The sequence below is a fragment of the Notamacropus eugenii genome, chromosome 6 (assembly GCF_028372415.1).
Source record: "Notamacropus eugenii isolate mMacEug1 chromosome 6, mMacEug1.pri_v2, whole genome shotgun sequence".
Taxonomy (NCBI): Eukaryota; Metazoa; Chordata; class Mammalia; order Diprotodontia; family Macropodidae; genus Notamacropus; species Notamacropus eugenii.
The window spans coordinates 373,093,508-373,121,286 of NC_092877.1; the positions used below are offsets into that span (position 1 = coordinate 373,093,508).

At 37.9% G+C, this 27,779-nt stretch overlaps 1 protein-coding gene across 1 annotated transcript in view; it reads left to right on the forward strand.

Moving 5' to 3' along the window:
* Window positions 1-705: 705 nt before the first annotated feature.
* Window positions 706-27,779, forward strand: part of CRYBG3 (crystallin beta-gamma domain containing 3) — a 150,584-nt gene continuing 123,510 nt past the window's right edge. Inside the window, exons 1-2 of the mRNA XM_072618684.1 lie at window positions 706-934; window positions 18,681-18,747. Coding sequence (XP_072474785.1) covers window positions 798-934; window positions 18,681-18,747 — 204 coding nt within the window. The 5' untranslated portion in view covers window positions 706-797. The remainder of the gene's footprint in view (window positions 935-18,680; window positions 18,748-27,779) is intronic.

Below are 27,779 nucleotides of genomic sequence, written 5' to 3' on the forward strand. Positions count from 1 at the left end.
AATAGGTTCTTTTTCTTTAAAATTTAATTTAAAACTTTTTTTTGCAGTAGGCTCTTATTCAGTGTTTGATTTGCACTGCATTTGTTGTGTGGGTAATACCTATGTATATTATACACATGCACCCATGTTAGATATATAACGCACACGTCTCCCTGGTTACCTTATGTGTCTAGATATGAAAGTTTCCCTGGACCAGCTGGGGAAACCTCGCCGGAGTGGGGTGACCCTCCCCGAGTAATCAGTAACAAGCTTGCCCCTGGGAGGGGCCTGAGCCTGCCCTTCAGATGAAGTACAGATGTTAGCCCGGCCCCTCCGAGACAGAGGGCTGGAGGTGCGGCCGGCAGGTGGGCACAGCCCGTCCAGGTGATCCAGGTTACCAGCGGCGGGGAGAGGCGGGCTCGGAGAGGCGGGCTCGGGGCCGGGCTGGGCGGGCTCGGGGCCGCCCGGGCGCCCCGCTCCCTGGGCTGGGGGCGGTGCCGGCACCTCTGGCTCCTCCCGGGCCGGGGCGGGCTGGGGCGCGGCTGCTGCTGGCTGGCTCGCCCCGCACTCCAGCTCCTGCTCCAGCCCCAGCCCCGGCCCGTCTCTCCCGCCACGCTAGTCCCTGGGAATGGATTGAAAGTCGCGCCGCGAGCCCCGAGGGAGCCCGGGCAGTCCCGGTCCGCCCCGCCCCGCTCGGGCCCGCCCCGGCCCGGGGTCCCGCGCCCCCGGGGTCCGCGAGGGGCGCCGCGCGCGCCGGCCGGTCTCTCACTCCTCTCCCCCGCTGCTCGGGGCAGGCGGCCGCTTCTCCCCCCGCGGAGATGTCCGGCGGCGGCCGGAGGAGGGCCGGCTCCTCCTGGCCCAGCTTCTCCCGGTTCTTCGCTCCTCGAAGCCCGCCCCGGGACGAAGAGGAGGAGAAGCCGGCGGTGAGCCAGCCCCCGGCTGGAGGCGCCCTCAGGTAGGCGGGGGTGACCGGGGCGACGGGGTGGGGGTGGGGGACCCGGCGGGGCGGCTCTGGCCCGGGCTCCAGCCGCCCAGACGCGGCGCTGGCCCGCCCGCAAAGTTAGCTGCGGCTTACGCTCCCGGGCCCCGGGCCGGGCCCGCCGCTGCCCCGCCGCTGGACCCCCCTGCCCGGCCGCTGTCCCCGCCGCTGGACCCCCCTGCCCGGCCGCTGCCCCGCCGCTGGACCCCCCTGCCCGGCCGCTGCCCCCGCCGCTGGACCTCCCCCCCCCAGCCCCGCCTCTGCCCCGCACGTCTGGAGACGGTTCCTGCCGGAGCTCGCGACCGTTAAGCCCCCTCCCGCTTCCCCCAACTCCCGGGGGCTTTCTAAACTTGGACACCGTCTCCTTTCCCGGTCTTGTCCCAGGCCCCCGGACACACACACCCACACACACACACACACACACACACTCACATTCACACACACTCACACTTCTCCAAGTCCTCGGGCCCAAGTCACTTCCCCCCCAGCCCTGCAGGTTCTAATGGGAAGCGGTTGTCCGTTGAAACCTAGAAAGGGTCCCGAGCTGGGGAGGAGGTGGCCGGGGTGGCCCCTGGGCTTGAGGCCGAAGGGCTCGGGCGGGGCGGGGCGTTCAGACCGGGACCAGGGAGCATCCTGTTACTTTCATTGTCCAAATCTTCCTGACTCCCACAAGTGGGAGACTGAGTCCTGAGGACTTCGCCCAGCCTCCCCCTGTGGCCAGAGAACCCGCCAGGGGCCGGATTCCTAAGCGTTAGCTGGGTGCCTCCTGACCACACTTGGGCAGTCAGCTGCCTAGGGCTCCCGAGTCCTTCCAGAAGTTGGGGCTCTCGGCCCGTGGGCCCCTCTGCTCTCTCAGCGATCCCCAGTCCCACCGACCTGCTGTCACTAAAATAGACTTCCTTGAATCCATTCCATCCTCAAGGAAACTTAAAAAATCTGAAAACAAACACACCCGTCACTTTGAAACTTTTGATTAATAAGTTACCCTCTCCATCTTCTCCTTCTCTTCTCCCCCATTGCTGTCATAAGCTAGAAAATTAGTAGAAAAAAATCCATACATAATGTAGGAGGCTTCATTTGCCACAGGATACAGTACTTAATGATCAGTGAGAGAAATGGAAGTTACCTGTGATCCACTCCTGCTTAGTTTCTAAGTTTTCAGTTTTTGGTTACAGTTTCCCTATTAGTAACACAGGTGAAATTATACTGAATTTAATTGTCAATGAAACAAAGATTGAGCTCCTAAAAGTTTGACTGTACTGTTACAATTCACTGTTTCTCATAGGGTGCTTAAGGTATTTTTGTCACTGTTGGCTGGTGAGAGTTGAGAGGTTCGGCTTTAACTGATTGTTCATATTTTAAAAAGCTTAACTCAAACTTCTTAAGCAGTGTGCTTATATGACCATGCATTCCTCTTCACTTTCTTTTTTAAATAGTATTTTAACACTGTCACTATGCTGTGCATTAGTTAATATTGTTGTTACTATATGAAGTAAGGCATGATGATGAAAGTTTTTTAGAATGATCCTTGTCATTTCTGCAAAAGTGTGAAACTGATAATATTTAAGGGTGTTCAGACTACCACTTGAGAGTTCTATGGAAGTATGTGAAGATTATATTTCTGACCTGGTAATTTTATTCAGAGATAGGGATGGAAGGTCCATGCTTTAAAGGCAGTAAGTAGAACTGCAAAGAAATGTCTTCCTAGCAGATTTGAGGTTGGCTTTTGAGGGACTTCTCAAATCACCTCCCTTCTTGCATGAGCTAATTCTCCTTGTGCCCTGTCTTCCCCCCACTACCTCTTTTCTCTTCCTCTTTATCTACAGGCAAAGGCTGGGATTTTTTTATACTGCTAATTTTAATCACGTGCATATTATGTGCCTGTTCATTTTGTTTTCGTCTTAAATCAGGAGCTAACAGTTTTCCATTACCACTTTTCAAAGAGGTTTGGTGAAGATGGGAAAGACATTTAAAAAAAATAAATTAACTCCAAGTTTCCTTTCAGTAATGAGATCTGAAGGGCCAAAGTCTTAATTAAGAGTTTAATGAAACAAATGGGGTCCCTTAGTAGTACTGTATGTAATGATAATACGATTTAGTGATTTTAACAAGATGTACAAGGGATTGCAATTTTTGTCACGATGTTTTCTTATTTCAAGACGAAAGGAACATCTTCTGAGTGAAGGTCTCAATCCTTAATAGTTTTGGTCAATTTTATGTAAATGTCTTTGGTTTTCCACAGACTTAATATTTTGGGGTATTTTTTCAAAATGAAAATGCTGTGTTCAGTAGATAATGCCTTGTATGTTAAAGATAATTACAATGATAAATCTGGATCTTCCCTTGTGCTGAGGTGGAGCTTGGAGTACCAAAGTGTCAGATTCAGTAATAGTTTTCCAAACAAAGCCACTTTAGAGGTATGTTGGATGTGGGTGTAGGGACAAAGGTAGAGAAACTGTTTATGCTTGTGAGTGATTATATTTCCACTGATTTGGAACTGAAGTAGGGAGGGTAGGATTGATCAACTAATCTAACTGAGGAAAATTCACTTACTTTTCTTGTTAGACTATCAGTTCATACCCTTAGAAGTGGCATGCCCTAGGGATTTCAATAGCCCCCAGAGAGATGTATTATTTTAGGAATTGGCCTCTTAGTGTTTTTTTGCCGAAGACTTTAACTAAGGAAAAGAATTGAGACTATATTCCAAAAGAGACCCACCATGATATATTTGATACAGTATTCTACAGTGAATATTTCTTTTTTTCCCTTGTGTTCCTGTTACTTAAGGAGAGCCATGTGAAATGTTACAAAAGACAACCTAAATTGAGTAATATAATATATAGGACTTTTTCTCAGCATGAATTACATAGTTGATTTAGGTAATTAAGGGAGGTGAGACTAGAGTGTTAATAGTTTGCTAACATCCCACATCTCCATTTGTTCTTCCACTCTGTCACCTAAATAAAAGAGAATCAGAATAAGAACTGAGTCCATGCATCATGATCCTACTTCTCCTTGTCTTTTGCTCCTGTTTCTACAGATTTGAAGAATCCTAGACCAATATAGGAAAGTATCTACTTTTAAGATTTCATATTCCAAAAGATTTCTGAAATCCTGGTGATGTACTCTATCATGAAATGCATTTATTTTCATTGCAGCGGAGGGATAATTTTTATTTTCTTTTTGTTAGTAAAAGAAACATTTCCATTTATTTAGTAGCTGTGTATGGTTGAGTATGTTAAAGTATCAGGACCATCAATTATTAATATTTGAATCCTGGGCATATGTATTGGTCACTAGTCCACGGGTTTTTAATCTGTTGTCCATGAACTTATTTTTCAGAGAAATATTTTGATAGCTATATTTTAGTATAATTTGATTCCTTTATAATCTTATTTTACGCATTTAAAAACGTTGCTATGAGGAGTCCAAAAACTTCTCTAGACTGCTAAAGTGGTCCGTGACAATAACATTGGATAAGAACCCCTGATCTGAACTTAAAATAATTAGGCATGGTCTCTGTTTGTAATCAGAGCTGATGTTACAAGTCAACCATAGACTCCTGCTTCTGCTGTTTGCTATAAGATTTTGGACAGATCATGTGAACTCTTTGAGCCTCAGTTTTTCCATCTGTTTAATGAAGAGGATTGAGTAGCTGGTTTCTAAGTTCCCTTTCAGTTCTAAATACCCTGAACTACTTCCAAGTTGTACATGAAGAGAGATACCCAATAGAGAAGACTCCTCAGAAGGGAGTTAGAATTAGAAAGGATTTTGAACGAAGTTTCCTACTTGGCATGCCTCTAGTAAGTAGCAAAATACTTTTATAAAGTGAGGAGTTTTAATTCAATTTCCTGAATTTAGAAGGCATCTTAAAAAATTGACATATAGCAGTACTTCATATATATTGTAATATAAATAGTCCATGATTGTGCCAACACTTAAGTTTTGGGTAAGTTAGGTTTATTGTGTAATGTGACATTTTAATCATTTTTAGGGGAAAAAATCTCATTGGTATATTTGTTTCCTTAGGTTTTGATCCTACTGATTTTTATGAAATGAGATCAGTAAGTTGAAAGATTTTTGATGAAATAAAGAAATGTATCTTGTGCAGTAGTCTTTATTTTTATAATCTTTTTATATATCTTTTGACCTCTCTACCTTTTCCCAAAATAACTAAGAATTCCACAGTGTGAAGGCATAGTGTGAAAAGGGATGGAAAAGCTTCTTAGTCAAGGAAAGATAACACCTCTGTCATTTGTGATGCACGTCACAGTATTTGTATATTTTTTTCTTTAAAACATTTTGATTTAATTTTAAACATTTTATTTGTGATTGAAAAGTCATAGTGTTAAGATTAAACTTGAGGACCTAGTAAATTCCATATATGATGGTTCTTAATAGCCTTTGAAGAAAAAGAAAAGCAAGTATATGGGGCAGTACCACTCTTTGGGAACCTTTGATAGTTAAACTAGCCTGTTAGCTATTTCCTACTACATGGTAGGAAAAAAAAATCTCACCTCCTTGCCTTTATGTTTAGAAAGTTCTCCTTCCTTGTATCCACTTCCTGTGTTCCCTAGATTTTTTCCTTTCTTTTTTTTTAAATTTATTTATTTAACTTTTAACATTCATTTTCACAAAATTTTGGCTTCCAAATTTTCTCCCCATTTGTCCCCTCCCCCCACCCCAAAACACCCAGCGTTCTAATTGCCCCTATCACCAATCTGCCCTCTCTTCTATCATCCCTCCCTTTCCTTGTCCCTATCTTCTCTTTTGTCCTGTAGGGCCAGATAACTTTCTATACCCCATTACCTGTATTTCTTGTTCCCTAGTAGCAAGAACAGTACTCGACAGTTGTTCCTAAAACTTTGAGTTCCAACTTCTCTTCATCCCTCCCTCCCTACCCATTCCCTTTGGGAAGGCAAGCGATTCAGTATAGGCCATATCTGTGTAGTTCCTAGATTTTTTCAAAGTATAACTGTGCTATCAGTTGATACATGAAGTCTCTCCTGATCTCCCCTGTTGTTAGTTCTCTTTATTAACAGTACTTTCTTCCGCGTTTTATGTAGTTTGTGTTTATTTACTCATACACTTGCTTTCCCTACTTTAAGAGTAGGGAGTATCCAATTTTTGTCTGTGTATCCCCAGTGCCTAGTACATATAGTGAGTACTTAATAAATAGTTGAATTGAGTGTGCTAGCAATGTGTGTGTGTGTGTGTGTGTGTGTGTGTGTGTGTGTATTACCGTTTGTGAGGAGTTTCACTGGCCAGAATATAACAAAGCACACAAAGGAAAACCGTGACTTTAGTGTTGTATTCTGGCCAGTAAAAACCTTGCTATCTTCCTGTCTTCTTCCTGGAGTAACACATTTCAAAACTCGTAATAAATTGCATCATACATCATAATCAGCATAAATTGGCATATGACATAGTCACAGGCAATCATCCCAACCAGTGTAGTACATATAGAAGTACCTAGCGTGGGATTGATGTTAGAACTGCATCTGGCCATTGAACATGCAACTAACATAGTATATATGACAGCATTGCAAATATAAGAAAAAAGTCACATGCAGTATGACAATGCATATTATTACTGAATTATGTTCAGTAACCACATATATAGATCAAATGCCAGGATACAATACACATCCCTATTGCAACAGTATATATGTATATATGTTACATGTATGCAACAGTATATAAGTAACATGGCATAGTATTATAGGGAACCAGTTACTCCAGTTGTCTTAAAAATACACAAAAATACACAGACTTGGTCATTTGCTAAATAGGCTGAGTACTTCTATTTTTACTAGCCCATTAGTTAAACTGTATTAGACCAAAGGAAGAACAGAGAAACAATACAATTCCCTTCTGTTAGTTAATGAATTGTTTTGCTTCAAAGCCACCTTCTACTTAAATGCTTTTGTTTCTACATGTACCATTCATAGAAGGATGTTTGTACTTTACTGAAGGACAATGCACTTTACTAAAATCCAGTGGCAGCCATTATTCATCTTTTATCTGTAAAGAAACTGATTCATAATTTGTAACTTGCTTGAAGCCAGTGTGGGCATGGACCTCAGCTTGCTTGTTTAATTCTTTAACTTGTGAATCTGTTATGTTCACTTCATAAAACTATGCAGAACTGGTTTATATATTCTGCCTGAATCTCCCCATAGATTAATTAGTGAGATTGACTTCAATTCCATATACTTCCCTACAGACCCTAAATGGATGGAGTTATTCCACCTCTAAATTATTTTTCCATGTTTCATGGACCTGGTGATTAAAATCAGTGTCTTATTTGTACAGTATTCATCTAATATTGCTGAATTCAGCATTCATTCAGAAAACATCTGTTAACAGTATACCAGACTTGATGCAAAAGCACTATTCAGATAATGTCCTCCATGAGGACATCAAGTTCACAATTTTATAAGGGGGATGAGATACAAATGAGAATACTAACATACTAGTGAGGTGAACAGCAGTTTTTTGTTATCGTATATACTGAATATAGAGTATATTTTTCCCTTGAAAATAAATGATCAAATACTTTTCCTTATTTAACCTAGATAGCCTTATGTCTTTAACCTCCATGTATCATTTTTAGTGTCTTGCTTAATGATTATTCTTTTTGTGCTAAATTCAAGAATCTTACATGTGTCAAGCTCTGTTATCCCAAAAGACCTCTGTCTGCACATCATTTTATATTCTTAACATTGTCATCTAACTTCATGAATTTTCTGCATGTATTTACAAACATGAATGCAAGTAAATATATACAGTGATTTCTGCCAAAATGTTAATGATGGAAATGAGTGGTTGGTTATGAGGTTCATGGTCCAGGACAAGTTGCTACAACTTAAGTAGTGAGGTAGTGGGGTAACCTGAGCCTGGACACTTAAGTTTTGGAGGTGAGGAAAGGTAGAAACAGATAGAAAGTGACTTGGGTTCTTTTTTTTAAAATTTATTTATTTTTAGATTTTGACATTCATTTCCACAAAATTTTGAGTTCCAATTTTTCTCCCCATTTCTCCCCTCCTCCCACCCCATAATACCTTGCATTCTGATTACCCCTTTCCTCATTGTATCCTTCCTTCTGTCACACTTCACCCTTCCCTTATCCCTATCTTCTCTTTTTTCTTGTAGGGCAAGATAAATTTCTATATCCCATTGCCTGTATTTCTTAGTTCCCAGTTATATGCAATAATAATTCTCAACAGTCATTTCTAATACTTTCAATTCCAACTTCTCTCCCTCCCTCCCTCCCTATCCCCACTGAGAAGGTAGGCAATTCAATACAGGCTATATATGTGTCATTTTGCAAAAAACTTCCATAATAGTCATGTTGTGTAAGACTAACTATATTGCCCTCCATCCTGCTCTGTCCCCCTCTTTTTTCCTATTCTCTCATTTGACCTTGTCCCTTGCCAAAAGTGTTTACTTCTAGTTACTCCCTTCTCCCATTTGTCCTCCCTTCTATCATCCCCTTTGCCCCACTTGTCCCCTTCTCCCCTACTTCCCTGTAGTGTAAGATAGATTTTCATACCAAATTTACTGAGCATGTTATTCCCTCCTTAAGCTGTATGTGAGGAGAGTAAGCTTCACTTTTCCCCTCTCACCTCCTCCCTTTTGTCCTCCATTGAACAAGATTTTTCTTACCTCTTTTATGAGTGATAGCCAGCCCCATTCCAGTTCTCTCTTTCTCCTCCTCTCTCTCTCTCCTTAATTTTATTTTGTTTTTTTATGGGTACAGCACTGTATATATGTGTGTGTATGTGCGTGCGTGTGTGTGCATAATCCCTCCACCTACTCAAATGCTGAGAAAAGACTCAAGAGTTACAAATATTATCTTTACATGTAGGAATGTAAATAGTTCAGCTTTAGAAAGTCCTTTATGATTTCTCTTTTCTGTTTACCTTTTCATGCTTCACTTGATTCTTATGTTTGAAAGTCACATTTTCTATTCAGTTTTGCTCTTTTCATCATGAATGCTTGAAAGTCCTCTATATCATTGAATGACCATTTATTTCCTTGAAGTATTATACTCATTTTTTCTGGGTAGGTGATTCTTGGTTTTAATCCCAGTTCCTTTGACTTCTGGAATATCCTATTCCAAGCCCTTCTATTCCTTAATGTGGAAACTGCCAGATTATGTGTTATCTTGATTGTATTTTCACAATACTTGACTTGTTTCTTTCTAGCTGCTTGCAATATTTTCCCCTTGACCCGGGAACTCTGAAATTTGGCCACAGTATTCCTAGGAGTTTCTCTTTTTGGGTCTCTTTCAGAGGGTTATCAGTGGATTCTTTCAATATTTATTTTGTCCTCTGGTTCTAGAATGTCAGGGCAATTTTCCTTGATAATTTCATGAAAGATAATGGCTAGGCTCTTTTTTTGATCATGATTTTCAGGTAATCCCATAATTTTTAAATTGTCTCTCCTGGATCTATTTTCCAGGTCAGTTTTTCCAATGAGATGTTTCACATTATCTTCTATTTTTTCAGTCTTTTGGTTTTGTTTTGTAACTTCTTGGTTTATTTCATAGTCGTTAACTTCCCTGAACTCCTGTCTCTCTTTTAAAGAACTACTTTGTTCAGTGAGCTTTTGAAAGTTCTTTTCCATTTTGCTAATTCTGGTTTTTAAAACCTCCTTCTCCTCATTGGCTTTTTGAACCTCTTTTTCCAGTTGAGTTAGCCTCTTATTAAAGGTGTTATTTTCCTCAGCATTTTTTTGGTTCTCCTTTAGCAAGCTGCTGACTCACTTTTCAAGCTCTTGTATGGCTTGAACCCATTTCATATTCATTTTGGAGGTACTAGAGGCAGAAGCCTTGACTTCCTCTGATAGTATGCCTTGTTCTTCCTCATCCAAAAGGATGGACGGAGACATCTTTTCACCAGGAAAGTAACCATCCATGATCTTATTTTTTTTCCCTTTTTTGGGCATTTTCCCAGCCAATTAGTTATTTGACTTCTGAATCCTTTGTCAAGAGGAGGGTCCTAGTGTGCCTCCTCCCTCCAGTACAGTGCTTAAGGCTGAGATTCAGATGAGCTCCTCAATTCCCTAAGGGGCTTTGGATGGGGGGCGGGCCACCACTGAGGCCTGAAGTTCATTCAGTTCAGCTACTCAATTCCCCCGGAGGCTTTAAGCTGAGCTACCTGGACAATAGACCCAGGCTGCTTTCATGACCACTGTAGCTGCCTGCTGCTTGCTGCTGGTGCTGCTGCCGCTCCCTCTGCTGCCAGTGCTGGGAGGACCCTGCTCCCCTCTTACCCAGCTGCCCTCTCACACTGACCTTTGGAACTTTCTTTGTCTCTTATGGGTTGAGTGATCTGGGACTGTCCCTGCTGGGAATTCTGCCCTGACAGTCTGTTCAGACCCTGTTCCTCCCTGTGCCTCATGGCCAGAGCTAGGCTCTGCTCTGCTCAGCATCCTGTGAGTTAGACCTTTCCTGTTCAGGTTGCCTTTGTCTGGAAACCTGTTTCACTCTGTTGTTCTGTGGCTTCTGCTGCTAATTTGTCGAGAGTCATTTTTTATAGGTATTTTGTGGGCTGTGGGGTAAGCGTTGGAGTATATGTGCCTTTCAACTCCACCATCTTGACTCTACCTCCAGCTTGGGTTCTTTGTAGCGTTATTGATTTAGATCTGTAAGGAACCTCAGAGGTCATTTAGTTCAACATCCTCGTTTGATAAATGAGAAAAACTGAGATATGTAATTTTGACTTCTTAGTGATTTATCAGTTTACTGTCAGATCATTAATCATCAGCAAACAGTAACATGATGATAATAATACCACCAATTTTATGACAACCTCTTCAGTATTTAGTACCCAGTGATTTCCAAATCCAAATCAGGGCCCATAATTTAGTCAGATGTTAAAGGCAGCCCTGGCAGAAAAAAAACACAGGCAAAAAAGTGTTCTTGTTAGTTAGATGGTTCAATTACTGAACACTACTGGTACAAGCACAGCTGCACGTACGTGTCTAGACAAAAAAGCTAACAACACTATTAACTTCTCTACTTTAGTCCTTCGCTGATGCATAAAGCCAGAAGGTGCTAAGTAGTGGTATGGAAGATAGTGATAACACTCACATTGATTTAGCACTTTTGAAATCACCACAGGCTTGCCTCACAGTGGGCTGATGGAGGCAGTAAAAGTATTGGTACCCCATTTATTGAGCTAGTCCTGCTACTAACTACATCCAAGACCTTAGACAAACACTTAACTTTATCCACTTCAGTTTTTGCATCTTTAAAATAGAAGGAGTTGACTAGATAGTTTCCAAGGTTACTTTCACCTTTTATTCTCTATAATCCTTTGAATGTTAGGGCCTGACCCACTTACCTACCCAGGTGAAGATTGTGTAAGACTAAATAGGCCAAGAAATCCACAAACCAGATGAAGTGGCTAGAATAGCCTCAGTTCCTGGGCTATTATAAATCTAAAGAATGTGAATATATATGGAATTTACATATTACATGATAAGTACCTAGCATTTGTATTTGTCTTTGCCTCTGGGGCCCTCCCTTCAATCCAAAAAAAGTGTTAGAAAACATTAAAGATTAAAGTGAAATGAAATGAAATTTTATTTGATAATTTCATGATAGTCTTTAGTATAACACAAATGATTTCAAGATTTTCCATACAAAATGGACATACACTATCAGGTTAATAGCGATTTGTAATCGTGCTAAAAAGTAGACTTTTTGGGGGTCAACTTTCTTATTCTACACTTTGAAGTAAACCTGAGGAGAAAGTGCCTTCTAGAAATGGAGTAATATTTGTGCAGTGACAGAGATGGAATTTCATTTTTGGGTAGTACACCAGCTTGTCCAATGGAAGTCAGGAGAGAGACCTTCTGATTACCAAATCTGCTGTCCTTTTCTCAATCCTTATCCTTTCTGCAATCTTTATCATTATCCTTGCTGTATTGATATGTTCTTCTCTCTTTTTCTTTCTCCTCTCTCCTCCCTCGCTTTTTCCTGTTCTTCTCTTACCTATCAACCTGTCTGTTTCTGTCTCCTTTGCTAGATCTTTGTACTGCCTGCTAACTGTGCATGTCCCTTAGGCTTCTGTCCCTTTTTCCCTCTATATTCTTTCATTAGACAGTCTTAGTGGCTCCCAGGGATTCAATAACCATCTTTATGCTAATGATCCTCACGTCTTCTTATCTAACCTTGCTTGTTGGTCTTCCTGTTTCAAGTGTCTCCCCATTCTAGTCCATCCTCCACTCAACTATCAGATTGATGTTCCTAAAATGCAGTTCTGACCATGTCACCCTCCTATTCAGTAAATTCCAGTGGCTTCCAATTACCTTTCAGGATCAAATACAAAATCTCCCATTTTGGCATTCAAAGACCTTCTAACTAACCTTCCCACACCTGCCTTTCTGGTCTTAGACCCTCTGATCACTGAATACTCTTTGATCCAAACACACTGGCCTCCTCGGCTGTTCCCTAAACAACAAAGTCTCATCTGATTCTGGGCATTTTCACTGGCTGTCTCCATCCCTGGAATGTTCCTCCTCATCTCTGCTTCCTATCTTCCCTGACTTACTTCAAGAACCAGCTAAAATCCCAGTTTCCAAAAGAATCCTTTAACTTAATCCCCTTAACTTTAGTTCCTTCATTCTTTCCAATTTATTGTGTATGTACCTTGTTTGTACTTAGCTGTTTGCATGTCATCTCCCTCATTTGACTCTGAGTTCTGGAGAATAGTGACTCTCTTTTGTCTTTGTTTCCCCTGCACTTAGTTTGGTGCCAGTCACTGACAGGTGCTTAACAAATGCTTATTGACTGTGACTGACCTTTAAATTCTCAGTACTTCAGGCAGCTCTCTAAGAAAACAAATTTTGAAACAGTTGATCATCTGTTGGTGTTGAGAGTTTTCTCATAGGGGGTTCCTAAGTTATATAGGTAAAAAAAAATTACAGGTTTGAACTTAAAAGAAAAAAGTGGAATGTGGTTTCTAAGAATATAGTTATAACCTAATCAGTGGTGGTATTTTTCTTTTTATAAAAAGCATCACAACGATTTGAATTTTAAGCTTGTTAATTTTGGAGAAGTCAGGTAAGAATTGAACTCCCTGACCTTTATTGTCTAACCCATAAATGGAACTTGGAAGTAGGAAACGCCCTAGCTGGAAGCAAGTACTGTTGTTATATGCTAAATTAGTCAGAAGAAAAGTTAAGTCATAGTAAAGTTTGTAGTGTTTCATTGTTTTAAATAGACAGATAAGAATCTTGCTTAACAATGATGTGTATATTATACTATAAAGAAAATATTGCACAATATTTGTATTGTGTTAATGTGATATTCTAAAGTTGTGGCTGGAGTTATTCTGACTAATTTATGCTTTTAATTTACTTTTTGGCTACAAAAATGATTTCCTTTACTTTGATTTTAAAAATTATTTTCTTCTAAAACAGAGACTAGCCTTAACAGTTCCATCTTGTTCTGATTATTCAGTACGTAACTAATTCCAGATACTACCTTGGTTCAACAAGCACTAGAGAAAACTTAGTTGACTATTTCAAGGCAATGAGGTGAAAAATCTAAGGATGTAAATGTGTTTTGCCAGGCTTTTTAAATGATAAAAGGTAAAACTTTTGACAGCATCAGTTATGATTCTGGAAAATAGTCTTGAACTTGAGAGTCATTTTACTGTCATTGAAAACACTTAATTTTTCTGTTTCCATGACATGTCTTTTTAAGATCTAAGTTGGTCAATTATTTATGAAACTACATTTTTTAGATACATGTTCACATCCCTCATTAGAATGGTTTGTGTCATAAATTAATGAGCATTTATCAGAATTCTGATCTGAAGAGTTTCCTGTCCCCTTTAGAATATTTATCTTTTCTATGAACTCTCATATATACTCCTATAAAACATAAGGGTATGGTTTAGAATACATTCAGCTTTCTTCTACTTATTCATTATGAATATAGAAATAAACCTTAATAATGTTTTAGGCATTTTATGAATTCAAATGCATCTAATTATTTGTAATGTCTCTGTGTTTTCCAAAAGAATAGCATGAATGACTTGGTCATTTGCTGAATTCTAGGTAAAAATGATATTATTTTCCTGATCTACAACTCTAGTTATAGAGTTAGGAAAATAGAAGTCTAGCACGACCTCTTCTTGTTGAAGCTATGCTCGCTCTTTGTGATCACTGCTTCCTGTTTTCTGTTAATAATATGTTATATAATCTTGCCAGGAAACAAAGTCAGGCTTACTTGCAAGTTCCATACTCCTTTATCTGCACCCCCTAATTACTTTTCCCCCCTAATTACTGACAGTGGCCTACTAATCACATCTGCTAAGTTATTTCAACATATACAAGAGATATGCAGAAAATTAAGGAATTGGACAAGTTAAGATTTTTCTACATCGAATCTTAGGATCTTGAGATTGGGTATCTTAGGACCTGGAATAGCCCAGATTCCTCACAGATGCCCCAGGAAAGCTCTAAAAAGGCAACTGAAGGAGCAATAAAACTGAAGAGAAAAAGCTATAAAGTTTTCTTTGCAAGGTCTTCCAGGAGTGAATGCCTTTGGAATCATTAAGCAGAGACAAGCCAGAATCAATAGAAGACAGAGTATGCAAAAAGAAGCTCATGGACCCAGAGCAGGAAGAAGGACCACACTCCTCTTTCAGGACCTAGGAAAGCACCTGGGAAGCAGAGGTGCTTTGGGGTATTGCAGAATACCTGCTACCAACATAAGCAGCAACATCTGGTTGATTCCTGTCAGGTTTATAGCATGAAATAGTAACTCTGGGTTTGGAACTGTGCACAGGAGACAGAGGAGGAAAAAGCCAGACCTAAGACCAACCATGAATTCTTATGGCAACCAGGACCTATTCTTAGTCATCGTTTGCAGAACCAAGCAGGGCCCAAGCACAGAGTCCTAATGCAATCGCTTGAGGCTGGACATGAGATTAAACTGAAGAACAGGCTTGATACAATGAAGAAATGTTATGGAAGGGATCTCAGAAGGAAAGAGTGCAAGGAAGCAAGTCCAGTTGGATCCTCAGGAAAAAATGTCTGAGAGAAATGAAGCAAAAGAAGGTTTAGCTTAGACCATTATGTGTGTGCGCTCACACACAGAATTGGGTACAGAAGTGAATTAAACTCAGTGGGAAATAGAAGGGGATTCAGGAAGGTTTTAAAACAGAACAGGATGAAGAGGGGAATCGTTATAAACAAAAGAAACTAGCATACTAGAGTAGATTGGGAAGTGGAAAATAAAAGGGAAAGAAAGGAAGGAAGAGAGTAAAAACCTGTAATTGGGGGATTGGAGGTATCAGCAGAGAGGAAAATATTACTTCAATTATAGATCAGTGCTATTAAAATTCTCTTCTGCTTTCTAGTAAAGAGAGATGATTGGAAATAAATAAAGGAATAATGCAAGAAGACAACATCAAGGGAAATAGAGGATTAACAAACATAACTGAATGTCAGTGGGATAAAGTCACCTCTAAAATGGAAGGGTTTTGGAATTGATTACTGTTAAAAACAGAATCCACCAATCCATCAATAACTCATACAAGAAAAGCAGCTATGATTTCAGACAAAGCAACAGTTAAAAAGAGATGTCAGGAAACAATATCATGCTTAAATAAATAATAGATAGCAAAGTAATATTAATACTTAACATGTAGGCATTGAACAGCATAGTGTCTAAATACTAAAAGGAAAAGTAAGTTAAATTAGAGAGAAAAAAATAGATGGTAATTTCATAATAGTGAGGGACTTCAGTTGATTCCTTTCAGACCTAGACAAATCTTAGCAACAATGAAACAAGAAAGAAGTTAAGAACCTGTGATATTATGAATCTCCATAATTATTGACTGGGAAATGAAAGAAGTTTACATATTTCTTAGATGTGTACAGCACCTTTACAAAAAGAGGAACATAAAAATTCACCAACAAATGTATAAAAACAGAAATATTAAACATCCATTAAAGACCTCAGTGAAATAGAATTTTAATTAATAAAGGGCCAACATTGTAATGAATAAAGGGCCTTTGATGAAAATATCAAAATTGATTAGCAAATATTTTAATTCTAAAGAATTGATGAATCAAAGAACAACTATGAACAAAAGAAAATTGCATCAATAAAGATTACATAATTGAGATAACATGGCACAAGTTTTGGGATGTAGCTAAAGCAATCTTTAGGAGAAAAATTGTATCTCTGAACACTTTCATTAACAAAAGAGATGTAAAGATCAATGAATTGAGGGTGCAACTAAAAAAACTAGAATAACAATAAATCAAAAAACTAAACATTAAAATAGAAATCCTGAAAATCAAAGACTAGCAAAAACAAAAGTAAGAAGTACACTGAATTGATAAATAAATTTTAAAAATTAACAAAATAGATAAACTGATAACTAATTGTATTTTTTTAAAAAAAGAAAGCCAAATTGTATTAAAAATGAAAAAAGAATTTATAGCAATTGAAGATGAAAGAAAGGAAACTATCAGAAATTACCTTGTTTAATTATATGCCAACCAAACTGATGACTTAAAGAGGATGAGTATTTATGAAATACAAAATATTAAGATGAACAGAATTATCAATAGATTATTAATCTATAAATAGATAAATGATAGAAGTGTTAGTGCCTAGACCAAAGCCTCATTTTATCTTAGCCTCCTTGCATCACTAATGTACTTGTCTTCTAGGAATTTCCTTATCAAGAAGGTACTTTGTCACAAGGGACAGGTCTGTTGGTTGTGGGGCGAGGTGGAGCTGGGAGAAAAAAAGCCTTGGGAAGTGACAGTGATATGCTTTAAAATAAAATATTTTAATATAGTTGTTACAGTAAAAATATTTGGAAGACAGAGGATAAATAATGAAGATTAGTTTCTAAAAATCATTTCATATTAGATTCTGTGGTAAAATAGACAAGAAGACAAAAAAATTCCAACTTATAAGTAACCCAATATTGGAAGAAGAAATTTTCTTTCTGTCATACAAATATGATTTTGATATCTAAATTGAGGAAAGGCAAAACAGGAAAACATATATAGGTTAGTATTCCTAGTAAGCATTAATGCAGAAATAGTAAAGAAAACATTATCAGAGAGGCTACACCAACACATTAAAAAGATTAAGCTCTATGACCATGTTAGATTTGTAATATTAATGCAAGTTTCATTCTAAATAGGGAAAGTGATACATGTAATCAGTCATGTTAATAACAAGAATTATAAAAACCACATGATAATATCAATAAATATTTTTTAAAGCTTTTTTAGAAAAATCAAAATTCAATAACCATTTCTATTGAAAATATTGACCTGCTCAGAAATAAGTGGACCTTTTCCTGGAAAGCCTTAATTATTATAAATCAAGCACCAATGTCATATGTAATGGAGAAAGACTAGAAGATTTTACAATATGATTAGGGATAAAACTGAGGATGTATGTCACTACTATTATTTGATAATAGGTTTAGAAAGGCTAGCTGTAGTAATGCAAAAAGAAAAAGAAATTGAGGTAATAAGCATAGGCAAAGAAGAAGTGCAACTAACATTTTTTTGCAGGTGATAGGTAATGGAATATCATTGTATCCTATGAAATGAAGAAAAAGATGTTTTTGTAGAAAGCTGTGAAGAATTGTATGAACTGATGAAAAATGACATGAAAAGTATCAGTACAGTTTATACAATACCAGCAGCATTGTAAAGGAAAATAGTGTGGAAAGACTTGAGGATTCTGATCTGTTCAAAGGCCATCCACGTCTCCAGAGGAACAGTGATGAAGCATAGTGCTCTCCTTCATGACAGAGGTGATGGACTCAAGATTGAAAATAAGGCATACATTTTCACATGTGGGCAATGGAGGAACTTGTTTTAACTGGGCATATTTGTTACAGATGTGTTTTTTACATTGTGGATATGGGGATAGAAGGAAGAGGGAGGTATAGTATATATATATATATGTATAGTGTTTAAAAAAAAGTCATTGAATCATTTTTTTACAAAGTAGGCAAAAGAGAATAGAAGGAAGTCTGAAAAGAACCATGGACATGGGGGGTGGTAGGGGAAAGAACGGATTTAGTTTGTATTTCAAAGGAAAAAAAATGCTACATAATAGTGATTTGCAGTTTCATTTATAATCCTCCTGGTTTTCTATGCATATGGAAATGCTCATTTTATTTGTTGTTTGAGTTAAGAATGAAACATACATACAATTTAAGAACAAATGAAAAAATATAATTAGAAAAGGAAATGTTCTTCATACTTGGTGACCCAGTAGCAATTTTTTTCAGAAGGAAAATTTATTATATGTTTATGGTATTTATTTGCAATCTTATTCATTCAGCATGCCACTCATCATGGGTCCCAGCATTAAAATGTAAAATGAATCAGTGTGTAAACAAATACATATTTTAATTAGAAATAAATACCAGATCTTTAACGACTACTACTTTCTCACTTCTATTATATCATTTCTGTGATATTGGTGATCAGTAAAACATAGGATGGCCTAGTAAATATGGTTGAAGCTGATACTTTTGAACTTGTTTGTGAGGTTGATATTAATTCAGATTAGTGTCTTCTTGATAGGATATGTGTTAAATGAATCTTAGAGATATGTAGGCAAAATTCTTGTTGATTTTCAAATTGAATTATAATGAATATGATTTATATGTTGTATTGATACAAAAACTTTATGGTTCTTATTTTTCAGTTCTGAAAATGGGCCTGTCAGTATAAATCAGAAAACAGAAAATACACCTTCAACAGAGCCAGTAAAGGTATAGTTGATTTAACAAATGTGTGTGTAGTAGTGGAGGGACGGAAGGGGATACTATGCTTGCTATAGTTTCTGCCTACTATGTTTCTCAGATTCTAAGATGTTTATTTTAGCTTTCAAAAATAATGAAATACCATTTTAAGTCTAAGTTGTGTTTTCTACATTTGTATGAAAGATGATGCTAGGAAAAAAGACTAGGGAGATCAAATTAAAAGTAAGTTTTCAGCTGAAGTTTTCCTCAAAAATAAGTAAAAGATACTATTTTAAAAAACATTTTTCTGTGAAGAATTTTAAAGAATATATAAAATAGCTAATAGAATTATCAGTTCAATTTAATGCAACAATATACAGATGAAACCAGCAATTTTTTCACCTGGGGCAAAGCCATTTAACTATCTTTTATTATTCCTGGAGATGTTCATAGCAGCAGAAGGAACAGTCTGGAATAGAGACTAGTGGAAGTAGAGGACAAAGTCTGAGAGTCAGGAACTTCAGAGTTGTTCTGGGCAGCATGAAATGTTTCCATTGACCATGAACTCCCCATGAAGAAAGGGCCCTTCAGGATCCGTTGTCTCTGAAACACAGGAAATAAGGTTTACTTCAGTGGACCTCATTCTTACCAAAGAGAGAAATTCTTAATGGATCACACAAGCTCTGGCAAAAGAGACCAGACTTCTTGGGGGTGAGAGAATCAGAGGTCAGTGTCATTTCAGTTGACCTGGCGTTGCTTAGGTAGAATGAGTGTAGGTTAACTTTTGTAGGGGAGTGGTAGGGAAAGTTGCATGTTTTCCATGTCTTTAGACTTCTGGGAGAAGAAAATCTCCCTCCCCAGGAAATACCCTTTCTCTCCAATTGTTAGTGCCTAGGCCAAAGCCTCATTTTATCTTAGCCTCCTTGCATCACTAATGTACTTGACTTCTAGGAATTTCTTTAGAAAGAAGATACTATGTCACAAGGGACAGGGCTATTGGTTGGGGTAGGGGGAGTTAGAGCTGGGAGAAAAAGAGCTTTGGGAAGTGACAGTGATATGCTTTAAAATGAATAAAACATTTTAATACAGTTTTTACAGTAAAAATATTTGGAAGACAGGATAAATAATGAAGAGTAGTGTCTAAAAATAATTTCATATTAGATTCTGTGGTAAAATAGACAAGAAGACAAAAAAAAATTCAAAGTTCTGTTTATATAACAATGTCATGGACCAGAGATATCAAACCCAATGGAGGTAAACTCCCTAGTGAGACTGAAACTAGATTAAAATATAATTGGGAAATGTTTAACAAAATAAATGAAAAAATAAAATGGAAAATAGATATTGCTAATTTGTGTTTTTTTCCTAAGTTAGTATGCTGGCAGGTATCTGTTTCTGTCTAGAGTTTTATACTGCTGTCTTAGATTGTCCTCTTGTTCTTTGTATAATGAAATATTTGTAAGTTCACAATAAAAAGAAAGTTTAATTATTAAAAACAAATCTAAAAAAAGGTATGGTTACCTTTTGCTTTTGCAAATGAATATTGGTTTTACTTATTCAAGGTGGAATTGAAAATATTGTTTTGCATAGTACTGTTACCTGATGATACCTAATTAATGAATCTTATGAAGATTTTTTTCCAAGTATCCCTTATAGTCTGTTTATCTGGCAAAAACTGAGTGGAGATTATAATAATTCCATAATTTAAAAACCTTTTGGAACACTGAGCCACTTCATTTTATATGTAACTAACGTAAGAAAATAACTAATGGTTCACTGGTGTTCCTTTTCTTGCCTTTGTAACTTTGGGCAAGTTACTTAACTTTTCTAGGTCTCAGTTGCCTTCATTAGACTGGCCTCTTAGAGCCCCTTCTAGCTCTAAACCTGTACTATACTTTGAATTGTTAAGGCTCATTGATATGAATCAGAGGTATGTCGATATGGAAAGCATTTCTACATCAGTTTGATTAGTTCCCAAGGAACCTATTCTTTTAAAAAAAATTGTAAAAGTAAAGCAGGTCACGTACCTTACTTAGTCTTCATTTTCTTTGATCTGCCTTTTATAATGTTTTTAAAAGAATAGATGTCTTGGGAACTAACTTAATGTTACATGGAATGAATTTGTTCCAGAGCCATTGGGCTGCATTTTGTGACTCCTCAGAATCACTAACTATCTTAGAAATGGAGAAAGGAGGAATACAGTTGTTCTAGGATGCTGGGAGGGAAATGATTGAAATAGATGAATAGGGTACAGAAGACAAGTGAATCCAGAAAGGGGGCCTAATAGATTGAGAAAACAGGCAACAGTTGAAGAACTAAGTCACGAAAAAGAATAGTTTAGAAGAAATGAAGGTATGGAAGAGATGAAAGGAGAAGAGTTTATAGTCTAAGAAGAGAGACCTAGAATTCAATATTTTAGGACTAGAATGGTTCTAGTGATGACAAGATCTACGATAATGTTTCTATTATTTAGTATCAGGATACTTAAATTATAGGCCAACTGGAGTTTAGATTGTTTAGGAGATGTAAAGTCAGTCAATTATAAGTCAACAGGAAAGATAGTAGGAGGTGGCAGAAAGAGTACTGGACTTGGAGTCAGAAGATTTGGGTTCAAATCTTAGTTCAATTTTTATACAGCTTATGATAAAAAATATATATAGCATGCATGCAAGCTCTAACCAGGGAGGAAGTTCCTTTTTCCTATTTTTAATCACAACTAAAAAAAATAAATTCATCTAGAAGAACAAAAGGTCAAGAATATCAAAGGAATTAATGAAAAGAAATGCAAGGGAAGGTAGCCTAGCTGTACGAGATCTAAAACTGTATTATAAAGCAGCATTCATCAAAAGCTTTTGCTATTGGCTAAAAGTAACAGTGAAATAGATTATGTATACAAGAAACAGTCATCAATGATTATAGTAATCTACTGTTTGATAAACCCAAAGACTCTAGCTTCTGGGATAAGAACTCACTATTTGACAAAAACTGTTGGGAAAACTGGAAAATAGTATGGCGGAAACTAGGTTTAGACTAACCCCTTATACCATGTACCAAGATAAAGTCAAAAATGGGTACATGATTTAGACATAAAGGATGATACCATAAGCAAATTAGAACAGTAAGGAATAGTTTACATGTCAGGCCTATGGAGAAGGGAAGAATTTATCAGAAGATAGAAAGCATTTTGAAATGCAGTATGGATTATTTTGATTACATTAAATTAAAAAGCTTTTGCACAAAGCCAGTGTAGCCAAGATTAGAAGGGAAGCAGAAAGTTGGGAAACAACTTCTACAGCCATTATCTCCGATAAAGGCCTCATTTCTAAAATATATAGAGAACTGAGTTAAATTTATAAGAACTTAAGTCATTCTCCTGTTGATGAATGGTCAAAGGATATGAACAAGCAGTTTTCAGATGAAGAAGTTAAAGCCATTATAGACATATGAAAAAATGCTGTAAATCAGTATTGATTAGAGAAATGAAAATTAAGACAGCTCTGAGGTACCAACTCACATCTATCAGATTGGCTAATATGACAGATAAAGAAAATGATAAAGATTAGAGATGTGGGAAAAATAGGAACACTAATGAATGTACTGTTGGTGGAGTTGTGAACTGATCCAACCAATCTGGAGAGCAATTTGGAACTATGTCCAAAGGGCTATAAAGCTGTACATCCCCTTTGACCCAGCAATACCACTAGTAGGGCCATATCCCAAAGAGATCATAAAAATGTGAAAAAGACCATGTGTTCAAAAATATTTATAGCAACTCTTTTTTTTGTGGTGGCCAAGAATTGGAAATTGAGGGTATCTCCATCAATTGGGGAATGGCTGAATAAGTTGTGAGAGATATATATAAAATATATACATATGTATAATACATATGTACATGTGATATATGTATATAATATATAATACATAATATATATAATATATATTACGTATATGTATGTAATGGAATACTATTGTTCTATAAAAATGATAAGCAGGCATACTTCAGAAAAACCTGGAAAGACTTACATGAACTGATGCCAAGTGAAGTGAGCAAAAGCAGGAGAACACTGTACACAGTACAGCCACACCATGTGATAACCAACTGTGATAGACTTAGCTCTTCTCAGCAGTACAGTGTTCTAAGACAATTCCAGAAGACTCTAAGATAGAATATGCTATCCACATTCAGAGAAAGAATTATGAAGCCTGAATGCAGATCAAAAGCACGCTATTTTCTCTTTTTTCTTCCTCATGGTTTTTTCCCTTTTGTTCTGATTCTTCTTTCACTGCATGACTAATGTGGAAATATGTTTAATATGATTGTACATGTATGGTCTGTATCAGATTGCGTGCCTTCTTCAGAAAGGGGAACGAGAAAAACATTTTAAACTCAGTCTTATAAAAGTGAATGTTGAAAACCATCTTTACATGTAATTGGGAAAAAATAAAATACTATTAAGGTAAAAATTCCCTTGTTAGCCATTCACATTTGAAAAGAAATCATTGAAATTCTTAGAATAGGATTTAAAATTAAGTGGTGGTTGCTATTCCAGTTCTAAGAGGCAGCCAGATGGTTCAATGGATAGAGTATTGGTCCTAGAATCAGGAGGATGAGTTCAAATCCAGCCTCAGACACTTATTAGCTGTGTGACCCTGGGCAAGTCATTTCAGCTCTGTTGGCCTTAACTGGAAAAATAAATGGCAAGCCACTCTAGTATCGTTGCCAAGAAAACCCTTTGGCCATAATGGTCCATTTGTCCATGATGGTCCATGACGTCATGAAGAGTTGGACACCGCTGAACAATAAAAACAGATTCCAGTTCTAATAGTGTATAATGAGATGCAGGATGATGTAGTGGATCAAGAACTAGCCTGGGAATCAGGAAGATCTGAAGTCCAGTCCTGCTTCTGCACATACTGGCTGTGTGGTGCTAAGCAATTACTTAATCTCTTATTGGTCTGTTCTTTGAGAAAAAGGGTTCTTGAAGTCACGAACTTTTTCAGTTTTGTCTTTGTATCTCAAAGACCTAGTTAAGTGCCTGGCACATAGTAGTTACCTAATAAATACTAGCTGCTTGATGGATGAATGACCCCAGCTGATTCTCTAAGACTATAAGTTGCAGAACAGTCAAAGATCCATATTGGCAGAGGGTGTGCGTGTGTTTTCTTTTTTTATCCGTTGGAGTTCTCTGTACCACTGATATCACAGGTCTGAACTTTACCTACTAAACCATAGTTACTACCCATAAACATGTGGTGGTGATAAATAAGATTCACCAAAACTCCTATTAAATCTATTGTCTTCAGTATCTTTTAAAATAGATGCTATGGGCTACTAGGTGAAAGAAGCAATGGGTCAAATCTAGGCTATGAGTGTTCTCCATCATAGCCCTAAGTCAGCGTTAAGATAACAAAGTATTTATGCTGATTCCTAATTGTTTGCAGTTTGTTTCATGTAAAAACCTCCTTTTGACCCAGCTCTAATCCTCTGTCATGATATATTGGATAGAAAGCTGACCTCAAAGCCATGAAGATTTGGGTTCTAGTCCCACCTGACATGTGGTGGCTTTGTTAACTGGGGCAAATCACTTAAACTCTTAGTGCTCAAGGTAACTTTTTAAGACTAAACAGCAGAAAAGGTAATGACTTGAATTGGTAGAGAGCATTTCCTCACCTGGGAATTCTTTATACAAATGAAATCACAAGTCCTTTCCCTTAGTGAATCACAAACCCATTCTACAGTGAATGTAGAATGAAGGCTCTTCTTATTGTGTTGTGGTTGTAGGTGAGGAATGAAGCACCACAAGGTAGTTAGTTTGACAGATCCAATCAGATCTAACTCAAAGGCTAGTGTGACTAGTCTGTAGAATGCATGGATATGAGTGATAGGTAAAAGTCTGAAAAGATAAAAAGGGCCCAAGTTGTGAGAAGTTTTGATCCTAGAAGTAATAGAAAGCTACTGGAGCTAATTGAATATATGTAGGTAGGATGGGAAGGGGAATGGGGAATGACATGACAGCATTTTAGGTAAAATATTTTGGCATCTATATGGGTGATGGATTAGATTGGGAAGAGACTTCAGGAAGAGAGAGCAATTACGAGACTGTTACATAAGTTTGGGTGAGAGGTGATGACTATATGATTGAAGAGAAAGGGACACATAGGAGAGGTGTGAAAATGGAAATTGACAAGATTTAACAAATGATTAGATTTATGGAGTGAGAATGTGGAGAGAGAAGAAAGAGGTTGTGAGCCTGAGTGACTGGAAGGATGGTGGTGCTCTTAGAAGGAGTAGTGAAGTTTGGAAGAGGAATAGAAGCTTTGAGGAAAAGATGATGAATTTTCTTTTGGACATACTGCTATGGGACATCCACGTTGAAATGTCTAGTAGGCACTTGGTGATAGGGAATTGAAGATCAGAGTAGAGATTAGAGCTGCATATATGCATTAGATCTGGGAATGATCTGCATAGAGATCATAGGTTCATAACTGAACTGATGGAGAGAAAAGAGAAGACAGAGGACAAAGCTTTAGTATATGCCCATAGTAGTGTATATCACATGGTAAATGGGAGACTGAGAATGATAAGTGAGTATTTAATAGATACTTGAGAAAACCAAGAGAAATGAGTATCATGGAAACCTAGAGAAGAGGGAATATCCCTGAGAAGAAGGTAGTCAACAGTGGTGTCACAGGCTGCAGAGAAGTCAATAAGGGTAAGAATTGAGGGGTTTTTTTGACGATCCAAATATATTTAATTAATCAACAAGTATTTAACAGGTGCCTTCTTTGTGCCAGACACTTAAGGAGCTTATAATTTATAGCAAAATAAAATAAAATTAAATGAAAGCAAACTGAGCATTGTAGGAAACTAGGAATTTGTAGAGTCAGATGTGGTGAGGTTGTGTGTTCCCAGCATAACCTGTGCAAAGGGACAGTCACCAGTTTGACTGGATTGTAGAGTGGGTTAAGGTGAAAAAAAGTATAATATACCTGAAAACGCAGAAGGACATCAGCCTGTGAAACACTTTACTGCCAAAAAGAGGAGCTTGTATTGGATTATAGGAGCAGAGGAATTGGACTGAAACAGGGAGAAACATTTTTTCATCTAGAGTAATTTAGTTATGATTTGGCATAGCTCTATACAATAACACCTTGGTTTGATAATTAGGTCTGGGGGTGGGGCAGAGCCAAGATGATGGAGTAACAACATGTACTTGCTAGTTCTCTCCCCTCAAACCCAGCCAAATACCTGTAAAAAATGACTCTAAACAAATTCTGGAGCTGCAGAACTCACAGAATGAGGGAACGAAGCAAATCTCCAGTCTAAGACAGTGTGAGAGGTCACTGGAAGGGTCTATTGCGCCAGACTGGGAGCAAGGCACAGTACAGCATAGGGCACACCAGCACAGACATGACCTAAACAGGCTTTGAGGGGACTGAATCTTGGGCACCTGTGGCAGTTTTCAGAATTCACAGCCCCAAAACGGTGAGGACAAATTGCAAGGTCAGTGGAAAAAAACCTGTGGGACCTGTGTGAGAAGGGAGTGGAGGAGCCCACAGAGGAGAAACCTGCAGCAACAGCAGCTGGGGCAGGGACAGCAGCTGTTTCTGCAGCTCTAGGCCCACAGATTATGAGGGAATCAAGTGACTGACAGTATACTTCCCATCCCCAGTGGAAGCAGAGAACTACATTGACATAGAACTCAAAAGTCAAGTAAATAACTGGGGAAATGAGCAAAAACCAGAAAAAGAATCAGACCATAGAATCTTACTTTGGTGACAAGGAAGACCAAAGTATTCAAACAGAAGACAACAAAGTCAAAGCTCCTACATTCAAAGCCTCCAAGAAAAATATGAATTGGTCTCAGGCCATGGAAGATCTCAGAAAGGATTTTGACAAGTAAGAGAAGTAGAGTAAAAATTGGGAAGAGAAATGAGAGTGACACATGAAAATCATGAAAAGCGAATCAACAGCTTGCTAAAGGAGACCCCAAAAAAGGCTGAAGAAAATAACACTTTAAAAATGAGACTAAGCCAAATGGCAAAGGAGATCCAAAAACTCAACGAGGAGAAGAATGTCCTAAAAAGCAGAATTGGCCAGATAAAAAAGTAAATTCAAAAGCTCAGTGAAGAAAATAATTCCTTTAAGATTAGAATGGAGCAGATGGAAGCTAATGACTGTATGAAAAATCAAGAAATTATAAAACAAAGCCAAAGGAATGAAAAAAAGCAGACAATATGAAATATCTCATTGGGAAAACAACTGACCTGGAAAACAGATCCAAGAGAGACAATTTAAAAATTATGGGACTACCTGAAAGCCATGATCACAAAATGAGCCTGGACATCATCTTTCAAGAAATTATCAAGAAAGACTACTCTTGCATTGTAGAACTAGAGGGTAAAATAGATATTGAAAGAATCCACAAATCACCTCCTGAAAGAGATCCCAAAAGTAAAACTCCTAGGAATATGGTAGCCAAATTCCAAAACTCCCAGGTCAAGAAGAGAATATTGCAAGGAGCCAGAAAGAAACAATTTGAATATTGAGTATTATACAATCAGGATAACACAAGATCTAGCAGCAGCTGCATTACGGGATCACAGATCTGAGAATATAATACTACAGAAGTCAAAGGAGCCAGGATTAAAACTAAGAATCACCTACCCAGAAAAACTGAGTATAATACTTCAGGGGAAGAAATGATCATGCAATGAAATAGAAGATTTGCAAGCATTCTTGTTGAAAAGATCAGAGCTGAATAGAAATTTGACTTTCAAACACAAAAATCAAGAGAAGCATGAGAAAGTAAACAGGAAAGAGAAATCATAAGGGACTTACTAAAGTTGAACTGTTACTCCTACATGGAAAGATTATTTTTGTAACCCTTTATGCTTTTCTCAGCATTATAGTAGTTGGAGCGATTATATACATATAGACCAGAGGGCACAGGAAGAGTTGAATAGGTAGGAATGATATCTAAAAAAATAAAATTAAGGAATGAGAGAAGGATATATTGGAGGAGAAGGGGAGAAAAAGAATAGGGCAAATAATCTCACAT